Source organism: Tyto alba, unplaced genomic scaffold (genome assembly GCF_018691265.1).
Source record: "Tyto alba isolate M040663 unplaced genomic scaffold, T.alba_DEE_v4.0 Super-Scaffold_14, whole genome shotgun sequence".
Lineage (NCBI taxonomy): Eukaryota > Metazoa > Chordata > Aves > Strigiformes > Tytonidae > Tyto > Tyto alba.
This window is the reverse complement of record NW_024881276.1, coordinates 26,544,847-26,564,580: the sequence shown is the minus strand read 5'-3', so window position 1 is coordinate 26,564,580 and position 19,734 is coordinate 26,544,847. Positions and strand designations below refer to the sequence as shown.

The following is a 19,734-nucleotide window of genomic DNA, read 5'->3' as shown; positions in this document are numbered from 1 at the left end:
ACACCCTTTCATGCACGCAGGTATCAACAGGATAACTATACATGCACACATTAACAACTAAAAGAAAACACAAACATCTCCAAGCACCTTTACCTTGGGCTAAGGTATACAGTGATAACCCCATATCATGCCATAATGAACACCACAAAAATATAGCAGTAAAATTCAGTATAGGGTAAGACCAGCAACCATTCTTTGTCATTGTCCATCACTGAGGTGCTCCAAAAGGTAAGCATACAATAAACAGTCTTAAAAAAATAATTTTGTATATGAGAGAACTGCATGTTAGAGAAAAAAATTTTAGCCAAGGATGTTTATTTTCCTAGTGATGTAAACATACAAAAAATTGTTGCTAGCAAATCCTCAGGAAGAAACACTGCAGCTTTCTGCATGGTAAGTAACTAGCAAGAGCCAGCAGCACCACCTGGTGTCCTCTCCAAACCCCAGAGAAGCACTTGGTCCCTCCTTGGACCAGAGGCCTAACTGCAAGGCCCAGTCTTGTAAACTCCGACTTCTATAACCCACTGTCTGCCATAGAAATGTATGAACCATGACGGAAAAATCTCTGGCTAGTTTACATGCAGATGGTATGCTCAAGGTAGTTCGGTTTGCATGGCTACCATTATTAAATTAATGGAGTTAGGAGTCAGTAGTCCCAAAACAAAAATGAAACAAAGATCTCCAACACTTAGCTTTGGATGTGACTAATAAATCCTGTTTATAGTAGGACATATCAGTTTAAGCATAGTCATCAATGGACATGTGTGTTTTGCCCAGTCTCCCCTTGAGTACCCACAGAATTATTTCACTTGCTGGAAGAGTGGGTTGGGTGAGGCTGTATCTGCCCACTGGGTCCCATTCAGACATACACTCAAGCCTTCCTCTCTTTCAGCCAGATTTGAAAACAAGCCTGAGGCACTTTTGGAAATTTCCCTCTCAAACTCCTCCTAGTTCTGGAACAATATTTTCCTTGTCTATTAAACTAAGACTGCATTTTGCAATTTGCAATGCTACCCTTGATGGAAAGTCCTGTTTAAAAACTAAATAAAAACCTTGGATAAAAACTAAATATGTACTTTTTTCAATGTATATTAAAAGAAATACACATGGGTATTTACAAAGAGCAACCGGCCCTTGTGTTTAAAGATAGCTGGATTCCTTTGTGAATCAAAGAGGGAAAAAGATACCATATATTAAATTAAATTTTTTTCTTGTCACTTTCTCAGCAAGTAATACCATGTAGACCTAGAGTGGACAAATACTCCAGGCATAAAGAAACTTATTCACAAGCAATTGTGTTTGTTCATAAGTTATTATGTTCCTTCACACACAAATAGTTGAGCCAAAAAGGCAGGAACTTAGATGCTCATCTAAGTATGGGTATATAAATACATGTCTCCAGCTGCAACAGGGCTCTTGAAGCTGGTCCTGTTAAAGGTAACTGAGTCCATTCCAAAAAAAAAACAACCTCAAACTTAAAAAATACTCAACTTCAGTTGTGAGTTTTGAAATTATTTGTAAGCCAGTGATCTGCAATAAGTTTTAATCAATGCAGTGGTTTGATATGTGGGAAAAAACAAAACCAACTCTCAGTTACCGCCGTAGCCCCAGGATCCCCCTTCACCCTTGCTTAGGGTGAACGAATGGCAGGAAAGGAAGTGGCAAAGAGAACATCAAGCACTGAGGATCTGGAAAAACACTGCTTCAGCACCACAAGTCAGTGCTGCCTATCTGCGGTCACCCTGTGGGACTTACTGTGGGGTAGGGGTGTGAGCAGAAGACAGTGTATTTCCGAATGATGCCGTTGAGCTTGAGGGGAGGGAGCCAGGAGACGAAGACGGTGGAGGCCGAGGCTGCAGCTGCTTTAACACCAGCCGGAGGACCTGGAACTGGAAAGCCAAGATGTGTTAGAGTGGCCCAAGGCAGACACTCAGTCATCCTTGTGTAACAGAGGAATAAAAAGAAAAAGGGGAGCGCTGCACTTTGGTAACCATGCCCCCGTGGACCAAGATGGACACCCTGTGTTAGGAAGTAGCCTCTGTGCTGCCCACACCAGGGGAGCGGGTTTGGAGGGCTGTGCCCCCATCCCTAAGAGGAGAGAGGCTCTGCTTCAGAGGGCCTCAAAGCAGAAGCTGCCACTGATGAATAAACTTTTGTGAAGTATCACCCCTAGCCTGCATGCATGAAAATACGTTGACTGTTATTTGTGAAACTGTCAAACGTATTATTATAAATTGTCAATTTTGAACACATAACATGCCAAATTATTATTCACTGTATAAATAATATGCACAAAAACAGTTTAATGGGCATACACAGTAGAACTGTGAATTTAATCAAGTGGAGGGCAAATGAGCACTGCCTGACATGACCCAGCTCTAGCTAGTGGTGTGACATGTGAGCAGATGTACGGCCACACAGTATCCTTATCCCCAGCCTTGCCCTCCAGAGCTAAGACCTCTATCTGGCACTGCAGGATGTGAACACATATCTATTTCTCTAATTACAGCAGTTATCTATATAAGCCATCAAAAACTGTCACAGAGAAAGAAAAAAAAAAACAACAAACCTCCTCTCTAAAACCACATGGAAAAAATTTCAGCCAGGAAATGCTAAAATCTTGGTGCATAATCTTAACCGTATCTCTTTGCGTGCTTGCATTTTGAGAAAGGCATTAATTTCATGAGCATATGTTATTTTTCAAACACACATTACACTGTACAACATTCTCCAACTTTGGAAACACTCTTATACTAATGTGAAAAAATTCCTCCACTGTAGAATATCATGTTACACATAGGCTTGTACTTAAACAGAATAGCAAGGCCTACATTTAACATCAGAATAAATTGTGTTAAAGTTTCCTGAAAAAAACACCTTTTTTCAAGAGGAAAATATTTTTAAAAGATCAAAATAAGTAATTTGAAATATATTTTAATACTGCATGTGGTGAATACTCATGTTAAATTGTTAAAATATATACGTTGCATTACAATCTGGTATACAGACCAGTAGAAGGAAAGACAGGAAGCCATATAGTCAAAGGTTCAAACTTTGCCTATAAAGAGAAGCTGGTCTAAATTTGCTTAGCTTTGTGGCTAGCTGCTTCAGATTGTAAAAAGCATATAACAAGAACTTAAATTTTATATCTGTACAGGTACTACCAGAAGATGAAAGAAAACTGACAGATAGGCAGCCACTCTGTGTAACATTTCTGAATATGCATTTTCTATTTATAGTGTATTGAGAAAGCTAATAAGGCATCAAGTAAGAATGTCATGATTATAATTGCATGCAAACCCAGCCCCTCACTGCAAAGGGTCTAATTCAGTTAGCAGTTCTATCCAATGCAGAGTAAATATTGATGCTTGACAGCATTCAACTTGTTATTTATACCCAGCTCATTAGAAATGCTATTTGCTCCTGCTGCTGAAGAGTGAAAACTAGCTCTCCAGGGTAATTACTTAACCCACGGGAGGATTCCTTTACAGTTAGTAATGTTTTCTGGAAATCACTGCAAATAGATGTATGAGGTTAAAGTAATTTATTGTTAAATTAGGGTGTGATCTATAGGGACAGGTTGTGATGGTAATTGGTCATGGCTGTCAACTGTTGAGGGATTAACTTAGAATTCATCTAGCATTTTCCAGTCAATGGACATATGTGGAAAACATCACTTGTCATTGCACTGCTGTATTACTGTCTGGAATACAGACGAGCAGAAAGAAGGTCTACAAAATCAGTAAGCCATATAGTCAAATTTCTGAGGATTTCCTAATCCAAAGACCCTTCCATCTTGTTGCAGAGGGTTTGGAATCAGGCAACAGTTTTTGCAGTGGTGCCAAAATTATTCTGAATGTTCATTTATTACTCTTCTTTTTGCTATATTGTCTTTGTTTGCTGGGTTGTGCATGTGGAAATGACTGTGTGTAGGGAAGTGTTTACATTTCCTTAGCAAGAATTCTGGAGACTGTCATCTGATGCCTTACAGACCACCACTGTCCTCTGTCCAGAGTGTAAAGTCCTTGTTCAAACTCATCCCCTGGACCTAAGCAAGATTATTATGAGCTAGCTTAGCACTAACTGAAACATTTGTTATTAATCATGGGTTCCTTGAGTATTTGAAGAAGTTGTGGTGGAGGAATGTGGTGCCTGCCTTAACTCAGAGAGGAACCCTAGTCTTTCTGTGCTAATTTAGGCTATGTTCTCTCATTGCCATTGCATCCCGTAGCCTTACTATATCCAGTCATTATGAAACAGCAGTATCAGGAGACCTGGGCTGTCGTACTGAATTCTCCATGGATCTTTGTTTAGCACACTGATTCCCACAGATCCCAGCAAAGACATGCCAAGTGTGCACAATACCATACTTTCTTTTTTTCCATGATCACCAGGGGTAAATAATGGTAAGAAGGTGGAGAACAAGCAGGGATGAGCACAGAGAAGCCGAGGACTGCTTCCAGTCAGCTTTGAAACCTTCCAGGGAGCAGATTTGGCAAATTTAAGATCAAAGATGGCCTCATTCTCCAGCTAGCAAGGCTTTGAAAGACACGGAAATAGCATGCTGCTTTCATGTGAAGGAGAACATTTTGTATTCCTGACAGTGCAAGTGAAATGCTAATGTAGAGAATGCAATTATACTGATACGACTAGTCCAGGAAACAGCATTTAGATGTGCCAGATAATGGGGAGGAGCTCCAGGAAATTTCTCATTCCCCTTTTCATAAGCAGAGAGATTATCACCATTTTTCTTCACAGCACTGAGCAGCAGGGAGGCAAATGCACAGAGCACGGTGCACTTAAGAGTGATATCACCAATATATCAGAAAACTAAACCCTGCTCCATAACAGGTTTTTAATTCTGCACTGCACAGGACTATCCCATTGACTGTCACATTTATTAAAAGCAAACCAAAATAAACTCCTGATTGCTGCCAGTATTGCCTTTGTTCATGTAGATATCCCACCTACAATTTAGACCTATGCTAACCAAAATGCATTCATATGTTCTGTCCACCCCTCATTCACTCTGAACTGACCTCATATTAACCACACCATTTCTATAAAATCCTGCCAGCTTCACAAGGGGAACATTTATTATTCTGTACCTTTTTTTATTAGTCAAAGAGATTAAATTGGAGATCTCTGACAATAGAAAAAAAAAACACATTAAGGGGTCATTAAGGGCAATTTTCCATCATAGCGCCCAGGTGATGAACTGCACAGCCATCCTCATCAGCTGAACAAGCCCAAGCAGAGCTCTGCTCCAAAGAGTACTGAACATACACTTGATTGGATTTATGCTAATTCATTTAAAAATAAATATAAGGCTTCATCATATGGTATCTGTACATCCATCTCTCTCATGCCAATGGCCAGGAAGCTTGGAGTCCAGAGAAAGAAAGGAGAGGAGAGAAATGTCCCTGGATTCAGGCAAAGTCTTACAAAGAGGCTGGCAAAGGGGTTTAGTGTTATTTCTCCTTCCTCCCTGCAGCTAGTCCCTGCTGCTCCCTTGCTGCAGCTTTCCCTTTGCTCTGAACGCCAACCTCTCTGGCAGAGGAGACCTGGAAGGACAGCACTGCTGCACTAAGCAAAGTCTTCTGTGATATACAAACAGCTTTCTGCCCATAAGAATGCATTTTCTCAAAAGAAACTGATACGAGAGAGAGAGAGAGAAACATGCATTCTCCTGCATCACAGAAACCCTAGCAGCAACCTCTGCCAGACGGTCAGTAAAAAGCAGCCAAGCTGGGCCAAACTGCTGGGTGCAGGAAGCTTTCCCTGGGAGGGGGCTCGGGGGGCCGTGTCCTCCGCTGGCCAGCTCTGCCCAAGGTCAGAGCCACTGCGGTTGGTCAAGGTGTCTGGGGAGAAAATTCGTTGTCTCAACTCTAGTTTTCTCACAGCACATTGGCAGTGCAGAAACAGAGAGGGAATCTGTCACCCCCTTATCGCTGCAAAATGGAGTAGCTTTAGAAACTGTACTTTGAACACAGTGAGGAAGAGAACATGAAGAACAACTTTAATTTTTAATGGTTTAGTAAATTAAGTCCTCAGGTGAAGAGGACAAGCAGCTTATTAGAAAAAGTAAAGTAGAAAGGGTAGGGGACAAAACCACAAAGAATTCTTAAAAATTGGGCATTTCTGCTTGGCTTATTTTCCTACCAGGAGGAATTTCAAAAAGAGCAGTTTCTTTTTCTGAAGGGTAATGGGGCAAAAAAGCTAGACAACCCATAAATAAGATCACAATGAAAGGAAAACTGATTTCCTACTCTTTGCTAGAGCTGTTCACATTTCCTAAGCTGATCAGCAGCAGTGCCTGACCTCTGGTGTCTAAAATCAGTATCAAGCATTACATGAAATCGAAGCATCAACTCATTTCATCCAGGCTGACTGCTTCACTGCCTGGATTACTTTTATGTTGCCACATTGGAGATTTCAAGCCTGCTAAACAAATTCTGGCCTGATGTCTCTAGCTGAACACCAGCAGAGAAGTCATGGGAGGCCATGATCTGCTTTTCAACAGCAGCAGTGGAACACACTGCACCATTGATTTTACAAAGAAAAGTTTCTCCTCATGTAAAAAAAAAATTAAAAAAGAAAAAGGAGTTAATGGTGTGATATAGCCTCATAGTAACAACAATGTGGAGGGCTTGGCAGCCACTTAAAAATATCTCAGATTTGATTTTACTAGAGAAGTGTGGAACACCTTGTGTCATAATTTTAGCCAGAGAAGGTCTGGGAGCAGAGATATAAGGTTTCCAGATCTATGCTCTGTTAGGTTTACAATTATTTTTATTATTTCGCATGTCAAAAGAGTGTTCAAAGTAGCTTTAGGGCAGTTTTTTTTAGGTGCACCGAAACTAGACCTATTGAATAATCCTCTACAGGAGACTATTCCTTAGAAGATTACAGAAGAAATGTCCATTATTCTGAGGAACGAGGCACCTGTTTGATGCATATAGTTTGGCAATGTGAGTGCTCTTTTCCCATTTAACTTCCACTGCATTAAGAATTTTTAGACCAGAACTTTGGTTTTGGCTTATGTTTAATTGCAGGCCCTTATGTATTCCATTCTAAACGTTTACTTCCCATAATAAAAAGTTGTGAAGTTGAAGCAAAACATGAAATCTGTATTTTCTGGAACATCTTTCAGTTTCATTTTCTGGACAAAAGATCTAATGAGTAGAACCACTGCAAGGCATAAGAAAACATCTGAAAAGTTTAGTCACACTGCCTCAGGGTGAATTATTGCTGAGCTGCCAGGAGGATTAAAGATAAGAGATGAGCCTTTGCACAGCAACCAAACATAGTGTGAGTCTATGTGTTTCCCACATTTCAGGGCTTGTCTGATCTCAGAAAGAGAGCAAGCAAAGGAGTCACCAAGAATTAGAGAGAAGGAAACTAGGGAGAGGTGGGTTAAGGAAAAAAAAAAAAATCAAAACAACAGAAAAAAGGAAAAAAAGTATTTGGGGCTTCCAATATTTCAGAAATGTTGCAAACTGGAGATGGACAGGTCTATGTGTTGGGGGAAGGAGCAATGGGCACAGTAACCCTTCAGATATGAAATACTGCTACAAAGCATCAAGTTATCTGCTGCTTTCCCTGGCCAGGAGTGCGGAAGGAAGTACTCAAGAGGTGTCAGCAAGCTTTCAGGAGCAGTACACCATGTTTTTGCTGTCCCCAGTGAGAGACAGAGGTACTACTGGCATCACTTCTGCCATCTGATCGATTCCAATAGCTGAAGGAACCTCACAGAGACAAGATGTTATCTGCACCCAGGCAAATTCTGGTAGCTTGCAGCTCCCCTCAAGTTTTTAACCTCAACTGAAGCCAGTTCATGGCATTCCGAAAGAGCTGCTGTGACTTCTCCAGCATATGTGCCATGAATTGCTGATCCAGGAGCCAGGGTTTGTCTCTACAGGTTGGCTTTTCAGGGATTTCTGGAATAATGCTTCTTATTGTCCCCCGACATTGGACTGCCTGCAGCAGGCTGCAACGTTGCTTAAAGGCATAGATGAGCAAGCGCATCCTTGCTGTCCTCAGGGGTCCTCTGATATGAACTATATCTCCAAAGACCAGCCTGTCCCTGATCTCCTGGAGCAGTGTGGGACAATCCACCTCTCTGCTGGTGGCTTAAGTCCTAGTCCCAAATTTCTGGGGTGACAGCCTTTGTGTTCAGAGAGTTTTCACTGAAAAGTTGCCATGCTGGGATCTACTTGACAAAAAGTAACCTGAAAATGCAGCAGATGATCTTACAGTTCTCTTATTTTTTCAGATTTTTCTTTGAAATAAAACCATCAACCTCTAAGCACTGGGTGTCTCAAGAGCATCTGACTCAGGAGTTAAGTGCTCCAAAGTAGCTGTTAAAGGACTTTAGGGTGGGATCAGAATGACCTAACATTCAGTATTTGAGATACACAAGTTTATAGCTGAGCAAACTGTCCTTGGCAGTTTCAGACTAGGTGCTGTATGTTCAGACAAACAGAGCCACTATGCAAGCTGATGCAGGATCTTGGTGATACCTACACCTAGCAAGACCAGGAAGCAGACCTGCATTAACCAACATAGCTATATGCCTAAATTTCCTCACACTTCTCAGCTATAAGACACTCACTGTTTTGCTGTTAATGCAACTTTAAACAAAGTAAGGGAAAGCATTAAGTGCATGAAAATAGAACAAGGAACAAATAACTCATTTGATAAAGTAAGACAAAATTTTAGAAATCCAGTTTTCATTTATACTGCATCCCTTGGATACAATTACAGTTGGGGCCAGATGACCTTAAAATATATGTATATATTAGTATGCGTCCCTTAATATTTTATTGGAAAAAAATAATAACGTTTACCAAGTAATTCTTTTTTATCGGCCAAAAACCGCCATTCATCATTGACATTCATCAAGTCAGTTAATCTAGTGAACCTACTCTCTTGGCACTTTTGTAAACCTCATTACAAATAAAAAAATTGACAAATATATTCATACATTCATGAATGACCAGTAAACTGGATAACTAATAAAGAAAAATCCATTGACTAATCTCCTTGAAAAACATTGCATAACTCTCAAGAGAATTTATCAATCAAACGTTATTCAAGTAATTTAATTGTTAAAATTGTGTGCATTTCTATTTCTGCCAAAGAGTCCTTGATCCAGATTTTCAAAAGTGTTTAGGGATCTAAAGATGTATTTGTATCTCTCATGGGATTTTCAAGGCATTAAGCAGGTTAGGGACAAAACTCCCCCTGAATTTGAAATTCTACTCTTTGAGAAGTAGATCACTATGTGGCATCCTACTGAGGAAACCTGAAGTGATTCCCATAGTTAAAGTTACAAGAAAGTGATTTTGAAATCTTGTGTGTGAGTGTCTGTGTGTGATTAGAAGTTTCTTAAGCTTTCAGCATTAGGACTTAAATTTTCTGTGCTTTGGTCTATGAACAGAGGCAAGAGATTTTTGTTCTTCATTTTGTTTTTGAGGGAGGAGGTGTATGGAGGATTTTTTTTTTTTTAATATACTGAAAAAAATCTTCTTATAAGCATATCAATTATATAAAATTGTCCAGAATAATCTCTTCTCCTTTCCTCATTTTCAATCACTTTGAAAGAATTAACTCAAACCCTCTCAAAATTCTCAAATAAGATCCTGAAGTATTTGGAAAAAAAAAAAAAAAAAAAAAAAAAAAGATGAACTTGCTCAGATCGTTAGTGTTATCTACAGACTTGTGGCTCGCCTGAATGGGAGTCTTGGAAACACGCAGATTGTTTTCAAAGCTGTGGGTGCATACTCCTCTCCATATGGTCCTAACTCATGACCTCCAGATAGAAATCTCATTCTACATGTTTGTGTACAATATTTGTACTATTTTGAAAACCTGAGACATACAAACATTTCATGTAAGTGGGAATGGAAAAGATTTTACTCCTTACCATCTTCTTTAGTGCGGGTGAAAATTTGTTCACTTCTCACTCCATCTCCAGCTCGTGTAAAAGCCAACACCTGAATGCTGTAGTTGGTGTATTTTTCCAGGCCATCAAGCTCTAGCGATGGCTGTGTAGTAGTGACATTCTTTATCTCTCCTAGCTCTACAGAATAAAAAGTAGATTGAGTTATTGCCAAGTTCAGTCTTCTCCCATCTATTGATACCCACTGTGGAAATCTTGGGGATTAGAGTGTACCAGAGAAGTAATGCTTCATTATTACAAAGCAGCAATGAATTATAATAATTAAAATAAATTCCTTTGTGTCCTAAATTCTTAGCATTCAAAGCAGACCCAGTTTTCATTTTCAAACTTCTTGTTTGCAATTTTTTTAAATGCAGGGAAGAGAATTGAAAATTTCTAGAAGTAACGAGATTTTTCATAAAGAATAGATTACAAGAACAGATTATTGTAAAACATTCCCTAAAACAAAAATAAGAAAGTCAGTTATCTTCGTAAAGATGTTCTGGTTTTGAGAAGGACCATTTCTCATAAGGAAAACCAAGAAAAAGTCCCATTTATTTTAAAATATGTAGCAAGTGCTTCTGCAAAGCACTTGATGGCAGTAATATCAGCTAACAATAGATTTAAACACAGTAAAATAATATTTACTTGCAGAAAGATGATGCACTTCATATGAATCTTTTTTGTAGCACGCTAAGAAGGAAAACCCACATGGCAAAAGAGCTTTAAACATATTTAGGACAGAAAATAAAGCTGAACAAATGATGAAAATACAGCTTTAAGCACTGCATGAACATCATCTTTTTTCATCATGTTGTAGGACATCACATAGGAACTTAGACATGCCCTGATAATATTCACATAGGATCTGATCCAAAGACAACAGGCATCACTAAAAAAAATTTAATTTTATGTCCATCATGTCTACAATTTTTATGTGTGTTTCTCATACATTTTTTTTCTTTATTTTTTAAATGTACAAAGGAATCGGTGGTTTATTTCCAAATATTTTTGACTTTAACATTACCAGCAGTAACAATGGGGCTCTGGGTTATATTTCCGCTCTGAGTTTCCCTTGCCACACTAACAGAAGCCAGGATTTGCAAGACAGTTGCACATCAGAGTGAACCACGATCCTGATGGATGAAAGCAAAAGAAGGGAGACAGCTCATTGCCCTAGAGCTGTGAAAATTCAGCAGGGCAAATAGGAATAAAGGCATGTCTATCTCAAAACCTACCAATATTTAACTTACAAGAAAGGGTCATATGTAGAATTATCTTCATGTGATAAATTACAGATTAATAAAGTAACTTGTTTCTGCTTTGATCATTTCAACCATTCTATGCTCAGGAGTCTGTTTCCCTAGAAATTATGCTAGGAGTACAAAACATAAGCACAACAGAAGAGGCTGTCATGAAAATAACAAGTCTTTTCCAAAAATGTTGCCTTCTTTTTAACTCAGCCATAAAGATGAAATGCACCCTGTCAAAAAATAAGCAATAACCTCTCAAGTAGGTTAGCAACTAGCTAAGCAAACAATTAACCAACTAAACTAAAACACAGGTTTGTTGCGGGTATGTTCTAGGTTCATATCATCATTGTAAAAGAAACCTGCTGGACTTTGTAACTGAGATTAAGTTTGCTCAGGTGATTTGGGGTACTATGGTAGGTGTGTGAGTGTAGGTAGGTCTAGGAGTGTCACAAACCCACGGTGGAAGCCTTCCCCGACAGACCCTCCAGGCAGCTTTGCAGTGCCTGCTATTCTGTTTAAAGCTCTATGGGAAACGGCTTCCTTCACAGGTAGATGAAGCTTTCTCTAAATCAAAGAGAAAAGGAAGTACAACTCCTTCACAGTAGAGAGTAAATGATATAACGGCCACACATGGCTTGTTACTTGGTAACAGCTTGATTTCTCTCACCTCCATCCAAGAGATTGGCCCAGTAGATAACCCTGAATCCTTGCAGAATCCCATTCAGTGTTTCTTTTGCCAATGTTGACCAAGAAATAGAGATGGTTTCTGGTGATGTGGCAGTGGCTTGCACATTCCCTGGAGGGCAACTGGGCACTGGAATAAGATATTCACCATTTTTAACTTGATGAATACAACTCAATGCTTACCCTTTGGCTACCCTTTCAATTTTCATTGCTATCCCACCACCCATTATTTAATTAGTGGTTACACGCTGTTAACAATGCAAACCCATTATTCTTGATACAAGCCACATGTTTCTGCAAGTGCAGCTGATTTCCCTGGAATGACTTTTGATGTACTGCTTTCCCACTTGCTGATTAGTCTTTTAATAGGTCTTTTGTTGTTTCTTTTGAGAGAAATGTGTCCTAGTGATGAAATATGCAGAATATTCTGTAAGCAATTTAAATGTATTTTTTAAAGTTTGCAGCCAAATTTTCATCTTTCTGGGCAATTCTAATGTCCTTTTTAAAATGGTGGAGGTGTAAAAAGCAGGCACTTCTTTAAAAAATATTGGAAAAGGTGTTCATAAAATATTTTCACTGACATTTAGAAAAATTGGAAAAAGTCAGCCAAATCTAGGGCATTTTCTGTTTGCCATTTAGTGTCAAAGTAATACAATGCTTTTAGTATTTGGCATTGCTTTTAAAGCTCATGACATCTTGAATTCTGAGAGGGACCCAAATTTGAGTAATGACTAAAAAAAAAAATTGTCAGGAAAGTAAATATGCTGGTTTCTGAAGAAAAAAAAAAAAAACTATTTATTTTAATAAAAAATATATGCATGTGTGAGTATACTGATTTCTGAGGTCTTGCAGTGATCTGTCTAGGCCTAGAAATATTTAAAGTAAAAAAAACCCACCAGTCTTCCATGAAGCATATGCTTCAAAATGTGTATCTCTTGAGAATTTTAGATGTGTGCTACTCCATTTCCCCCCGTAAAGGTTTGCCTGATGCCAAATTACAGTAGCTGAAAATCTGAAGTACGCTATCCTTTTGGATTCTTATTTGCTTTTATACTCCTTTAAAATATTTGGCCTCTTTTTGGTTATGGAAGCATTCTCTTTTTTCCACTAGAGGACTCCCTCTCATTGTTTGAGAAGTACTTTTTATACAGTTTGAAAAAAAAAAAAAAAAAATCTACATTGTTCCTTGGATTAGGCAGGTTGAATTTTGTCTGAAATAATAATGATTTTTCTCTCATTAGTTTGGATATCCTTGAAAAAAACACACATCTCTCTTTAGGCTGCCAAGATAAGGGATTGTGCAGTACAAGAGCTCTAGGTTTCACAGAATTCATTTGAAAACAAAAGACAGCCAACACAATTAATTGTATCACTCCATCTTTCAAAGTTTTATGTCTTAGCATCTCAAAACTATGATAAGATCACTATGAAGGTATGATGAGATCACAACATTTGCAAATACATAAACGCCAGAGCAACAGGCTTCTTAATGAAAGTTATGGTTTCAGTCAATATAATTCACAGCAGGATATATCACATTAGTAGAGTTGTATTTATCTGCATGATTCTGCATCTCTTGCAGCAATTAAAGTTGTACATGCTCATTGGCTAGATTCTTCCTATCCAGCTGTCTACTGTATCTACCACATGTAAAGTCTGGTCTTCTATTATTCCTACTATAATAGTCACTAATCAATCAATAAATATAACAAGGTAAAAATAAATAAATAATAAGATGTCCCACGATAGCTGCTTGCCAAGGACCTACCATCCTCAAGAGTAGTGGTGATGATTTCCTGAGAAGAAGGTCCTATTCCAGCCCGGTTGCAAGCCTGGACTACCATGCCATACTGGGTAAATTTTTTCAGGTTATTCAGCGTATAAACTTCACTGTCCCCAGTGGTATCAATACTGATGATGTTGAACTGGAAATTTCCCCCAGCACTGTATTCCCGATAGCCTATCTGGTATCCACGAATAATTCCATTCTGCAAGTGCTTCTTTGGAGCCTAAACAGAAAATGAAAGATTACACATTAAGTACATTTCTCCAAAGTCAAGTTGTTCCCCTTAAAATTTTTGAAATATACATAAAATGAAATTTTCTACCAAATGCAAGTCTATTTCTACGTAACAATTCAAAAATACTCACTGCACATGAAGTAGTAACTTTTTACCATGATATATACGTTTCAGGTGTAGTTTGTTCTAATCTGTGCATTTCTGTGCTAAAAGAAATACCTTTAAATGGTTTGTACACAAGAAAATCTGATAAGGAGATATTTTTGAATTATTATCTGAATTTATAATATTTTGTTCTTTTATCAGGTGAATCAATCAAATCTGAGCTGATAAGGGTATATTTGCATTACAGGCCTACCATTAACTACTAATTATGTTTTTGCCAGAAGCCCCTACCATTTACTTGCTAAATCTTTAGTAAGGCATTTATTGATCTGTTGAAGGCAGTCACATAAGCGTATCCAGCTAGATGCATTAGGAAAATTTTACACTGTGCTTTGAAATATGCTTCAGTTCATTCAGTGTGTAGTGTGGAAAGATGATTAGATAATGAGTGCTGAAGGCAATAATGAATTGAAAAGCAGGGATTTGCATACTGAATAGCTACTAAAACAAGGTGTACAATATCTGGCATTGAAGAGTATGGACAGTACAAAATGGTTGGCCATAATTATGTACCGTATGTCTCAGTCACAGTGCAAGATAGTCTGTACCTGACTAGTGGAAACAATTTCTGTAGTCTGCAATATAAAATGTAGTCTAGAGTAAATCAAGGATTGGCAGCTCAGGGAAAAAGCCTGTTATTGAAAGAAATACCTATTAAAATTCCATTTAAATAGTATTGTACCAATTTTAATACGTGATAATGTTCCTGTCTGATTTTCTATGTGTATGAGGTATAATTAGTATAAACACTTTAAGGCACAGTTTATAATCCATGGACAAAAAGCTCTTTCAAATTCTCCAAACCTCTTACAAATTCCCACCAGATGCCCACAAACTCATCCCTTACACTGACCCATGAAAAAGGTCTTTGTGACGCAGTTTATTGGCAATGAGTTAAACTGGCAGAGGCAGCAATTTCTGCTGTTACGATATCCCATTAAATCTCCCGAGGAACACATTCTCAAGAAGAATATTCCTTTCTGCCACAGGACCTGTCTGTTTCACTGAGTTTATAGTCCATGGGACTAAAGTCTCACAGGAGCTAATAAAGCCAGAATGGGATTTGCTTTTCATCCACTACCAACAAAATATTGCTTTGCAAAAGTCAGCACCCTCCGTATTTAAAATGTATCACTGGATGGATCTGAATGACCGAATTATCCCTTCAGATGCTGTATTTTTTGTCTCCTTCCTGCCTTCAGAAACAGAAACAAAACTTGAAGCAAGGGTATCATTTCCACTGTGCTACTTCAGTTCCTCTGGCACTAACAAGCTCTCTGCAGGAGTGGTGCTGGCCATTCAGATGTAGATGACTGAATTATGAGATTCAGGTCTTGAGCACCTTGTAAAACACACTGCAGGGATTAGAACTCAGTTTTTGGAATCTAAGAGTATAATTGTTTCCTGTCTGAATATTTCTCTGTTTTGTTGTCAAAAAAACCCCAACTTCTTTAGAAATGTGTAGGTCTTTTATTATCAAAACACTTTGTTTGCAAGTGTGTTACCTATTCTGAACAACTCCATGGTTTCATGAGCTTTAAATGATTGCATTTTTTTAAAGATGGACTGTGCGGTGGAAACTAAAATCAGATTTTTTTTTTTAATTTGAGATTCAGATATCTTCATAACATAAAGCTGTTTCATTCCAGCTGAGAAGAAAATAACTTTATCACATTTAAATAATAAAGTATTTTAGTGTGAATTTTTTCATTAGTGGAAGGATTTCAAAGTGTGTTACTAGCCATAGCATTTTTCATAGCTCATACATTTTTATAGGCATTGTCTGTGTTGATGAGAAGGGGCAAAAAGACTGTACTAACATAATCTAAACATTTCAAATTGACTAAAGGACAAACAGTTTGGACAAAGCAGCAGACAACTCAAACAAGTGTTATTGCAGGGAGGACTGCTTTCAGACAACGCTGCAGGTCACTCTTTGTTTTCTAAATGTGTATCAGTATGGAGTCACCAGTTTAATCATGCCAGGACACCAGTTCTCTCTGTCACTGTTGGATTCCATCACAGCTTGGCAAATCCTCAGCAGTCTGCGTGGAGTTTTCTTGTCTCAAACATGAGCACATGCACTGTTGCACATCTCAAGGTCTAAAGCCTGTCCCAGTTAGAGGCTACAACTGGAACATTCCCATGAGTTACTGCGGGTGGCTTTTGAACAACGGTTCTTGCCACAAACACACATTGCACACTGAAATCAGAAGCAACATGTACAAAACACATAGACCACATATTTTAGTGCATTTATTGCTTTGTGAGCAGCGTATGCTCCCTACTGCCACATACAGCACACACTAAGATGCTGTATGTACGTACACAATGTAAGGCCTGCACCATATACCAAGAAAAAGTGAGCATACACCTTATACATAATAGATTACAGAAACATATAGTACCTATATTGGAACACATATATCATACTGTAAAACAGATGAAACATAGTGTTAAAACTGAATCATACATTTACTTTGCACTGAAATGTTCCCAGAGCAGGACTATAGCCAGAATAGTCTATTCACTGGGAATTCTGCAATTAGATTCTTCCTCATTTTGAATTGGAATGAAATGGTAAATTATGCATTTTTCATGAAACATCTTTATAATTCGTTTAGGTCAAGGGAAATTTTTCTTTAAATAAAATATTAACATTTTACTTTTTTTTTTTAATTTATTTTGAAACATTATACGATATAAAACAAGCTCAAAATCACTTGAGAAAAAAGCATTGAAATGTTCTGCTCCACAAAACATCAAATGTTCCTTGTTAGTACTATCTAAATGCTTAATTTTGGATTGATTTTTTTATACAAATAAATCGTATTTGATATATATGACTTCTGTTGCATACACACATTCTTGGTAGAAAATTCAGTGCAGCAATGTTTGCCCATGACTGTGTCCATGGGGAAAAATACTGTTAACCTTGTCAGCAGTCATAGAACATTATGAGAAAGTAAGTTTCAGTCCATGATCTTATCTCACAAAATTCAGTATTTGTAAGATAGGGTATCAGTGACTTTTGTAAAGTATGACATTTTATAGTTGTGTGCATTTGTATATGCACAAAGAGGAGAATGAATATTCCCCATGCCTAAATTTAATGGGTTCATTTACCTTGTAAGTTACTACAAGGAAAAATAAATAATATTTTCATGCTCTTTTCTAAATGAGAATTCCTGTTTAATTCCCATTCTCTCTGCACTATTTTAAACTACCTAAAAGTGCTGATTATTTAAAAATTCAATCTGAAACCCAATGTTCTATGTGGACACATAAAAATGGGATTAAATAGATCACAGACCTATAAAAGTTTGCTTAACTAGGATTTTCTAAAAGTGGGCTAAGAGAAACTTTAAAGGAAGATTAACGACTGTAGTAAGCTGCAGGAATAGAACTTAATACAAGATGAAAGATAATTGATGTGTTATTCTCTGTTCCTTTTGCTGTTATTGACACTGTCCATATTTAAATGAGTTTTGCCAACATTAAATATAAGTATGGTTCTCAACCCAACTCCTTCTGTATAATGTTTTCATAGGTTTTCATGGAAATTTAACGGTGAATCTTTAGAATCACAAATGGCAGCTATAAACTCCAGCAGTGAACCAGTGGTGTCTATCTTCTCTTGTTGCTTTTGAAAATATCGCCCAAAGTGAACTTCCAAAAAAGCAAGCAAAGACTTTCAATCTGCCTACCCGTATATCCATAAAAACAAGTTCACTTGGAGGTTATAGTTGACTAGATCTGATGGCAGTCACACTTCTTGAATGCTTTAAAAAGAAACAATCCATTAAGCATTTATTTAAGTTGTTAAGAATCGCTGCACATTCTGCACTGCTTCAATAGCTACTTCCTTTGCTCTACTGACTGTGTGTTGCATTTAGATCCATGCTTCATGAATGCCTTTTATAAATCATTGTTGTGTTTCACTTCAACCACCAGGTAAGTCTGTGGCTAGTGACCACATGCCATTTGTTTTTGGAAAACACTGATGAAAACCAACACTGATATAAATTTAAGATGTGGACGAGATCCAAGAATCAACATTGTATTTCTGACCTGTGCATAGGAGGGCTGATAAAGACTACTTCTTTTGAAGCTTAATACTGAAAAGTCTAATTGAAACAGAATTTTTCATGCATCCTTTTTAAAACACCACCAAACTACTCAAAGAATCCTGACAGTTGAGGTCCTCCTGTACTAGCTGGAAATATCAGTAGTTATATGTCCATCTGCACTGTACACAGATCATGCACCGTAGAAACATGTCTTTTCAGGAACCAATTAAAACTAACACAGGATTGTGCTGGTTATTTGTTGTATAAATAAATAAAAAAAAAATAAGCATCCCACAGTTACTTCTATGATTAGTAAGCACCAGTTCACTGTTACTATCTTGACTTTCTGTCCATATCACAAGGCAAAATACACACTATCCACATTGGCAGGAGTAATTAACATCACTATAGAAATTAATGACTATTATGCCACCATCCTACTCCGGAACTTAATACTACATATTTCAGAATTTTAGATATACAGAATTATCAATACAATTTGGAAACTGTCATTCATATTGAGACTACACTGCTGTAATTAGTTTTATTCTGTCTGCTACAATGTACAAGCAGTATATAGCACAAAACCATATAAACATGGTTTAAGTGCCTCTGATATCATAATGAAAGCATTTTAAACATTCTGTGGTTCTCAAAACAGTGGGAAAAATCTATAAAAAATGAATTGAGTAACAGGACAGATTTTTAAATAGTATCAGTTGCTGATATTTTTAAATCAGTTGCCCGATTCATCAATTTTCATGGACTATATTGAGACACCATATTGCACTCTCTGTGCAGACATGCCTTTAGTAAGGCTCTGTCCCAAAGGCCATTGAAATGGGAAAAAACTCCCATTAACTCCAATGGTTTGGGGAAATTTTGCCCAAAACCAGGGTGAAATTCTGTGAGTGCTCATTTTCCAAGCACATAGCCTTATTTCTGAAATTAGAAGAAAGTAGGAAATGTTATTGTCATCAGTAGAGGCAAGTAGCTGCTGCTATTACTCTCCAAGGGAATGTTCTTCCTTTGCATAATGCTTCAGTCTTAATGGCCAATAGAAGGTTTGTCTGCAAAGGTATCTGCAAGGTCTCTCCCAGATAAAATAACTGATCCACAGTTGTTATGATACTCCCATCAATGGGACCTCTCCGAATGCACCAAAATACTGTCAGAGTCTATATTTTTGGCTGTGTGTATTTACCTTCCAGGTGACCCTAATGCTTTGTGAAGATATAGGCTCAAGTTGGACATCCTGAGGTGGACCATCAGGAGCTGCAAAGAGAGAAGAGAGATAGATCAAAACTGGCCCTCACAGTACACAGAATTCAGCACTTCACATAGTATGTCACCAATTTAACACACTGGAATCACAAAGATTTGGACTGAGTCAGTGTCATATGAAAAACTGAAGATACCACTTCATCAAACAAAACCAGAGCCTATCATCTTCCTTATTCAGGTGTCATCTGACCAACAGTGATATACAACACATGCCCAAACATAGCAACCTGGCAAATAAAAGAAGAGAGAATAACAGGGACTTCTCCTGTTTAATGATACACTCATAATGCTGTTTCTGTTTTGTAAATAGGCAA

General features: G+C 37.8%; 1 protein-coding gene across 3 annotated transcripts in view; it reads right to left on the bottom strand.

Moving 5' to 3' along the window:
- DSCAM (DS cell adhesion molecule) overlaps positions 1 to 19,734 on the bottom strand; it is a 469,478-nt gene that overhangs the window by 76,843 nt on the left and 372,901 nt on the right. For all 3 annotated transcript variants that reach the window (XM_042788317.1, XM_042788318.1, XM_033011398.2), the window contains 5 exons: positions 19,341 to 19,411; positions 13,649 to 13,889; positions 11,864 to 12,010; positions 9,929 to 10,084; positions 1,756 to 1,889 (listed from right to left, as the gene is read on the bottom strand). In XM_042788317.1, the coding sequence (XP_042644251.1) occupies positions 1,756 to 1,889; positions 9,929 to 10,084; positions 11,864 to 12,010; positions 13,649 to 13,889; positions 19,341 to 19,411 (749 nt within the window). The remainder of the gene's footprint in view (positions 1 to 1,755; positions 1,890 to 9,928; positions 10,085 to 11,863; positions 12,011 to 13,648; positions 13,890 to 19,340; positions 19,412 to 19,734) is intronic.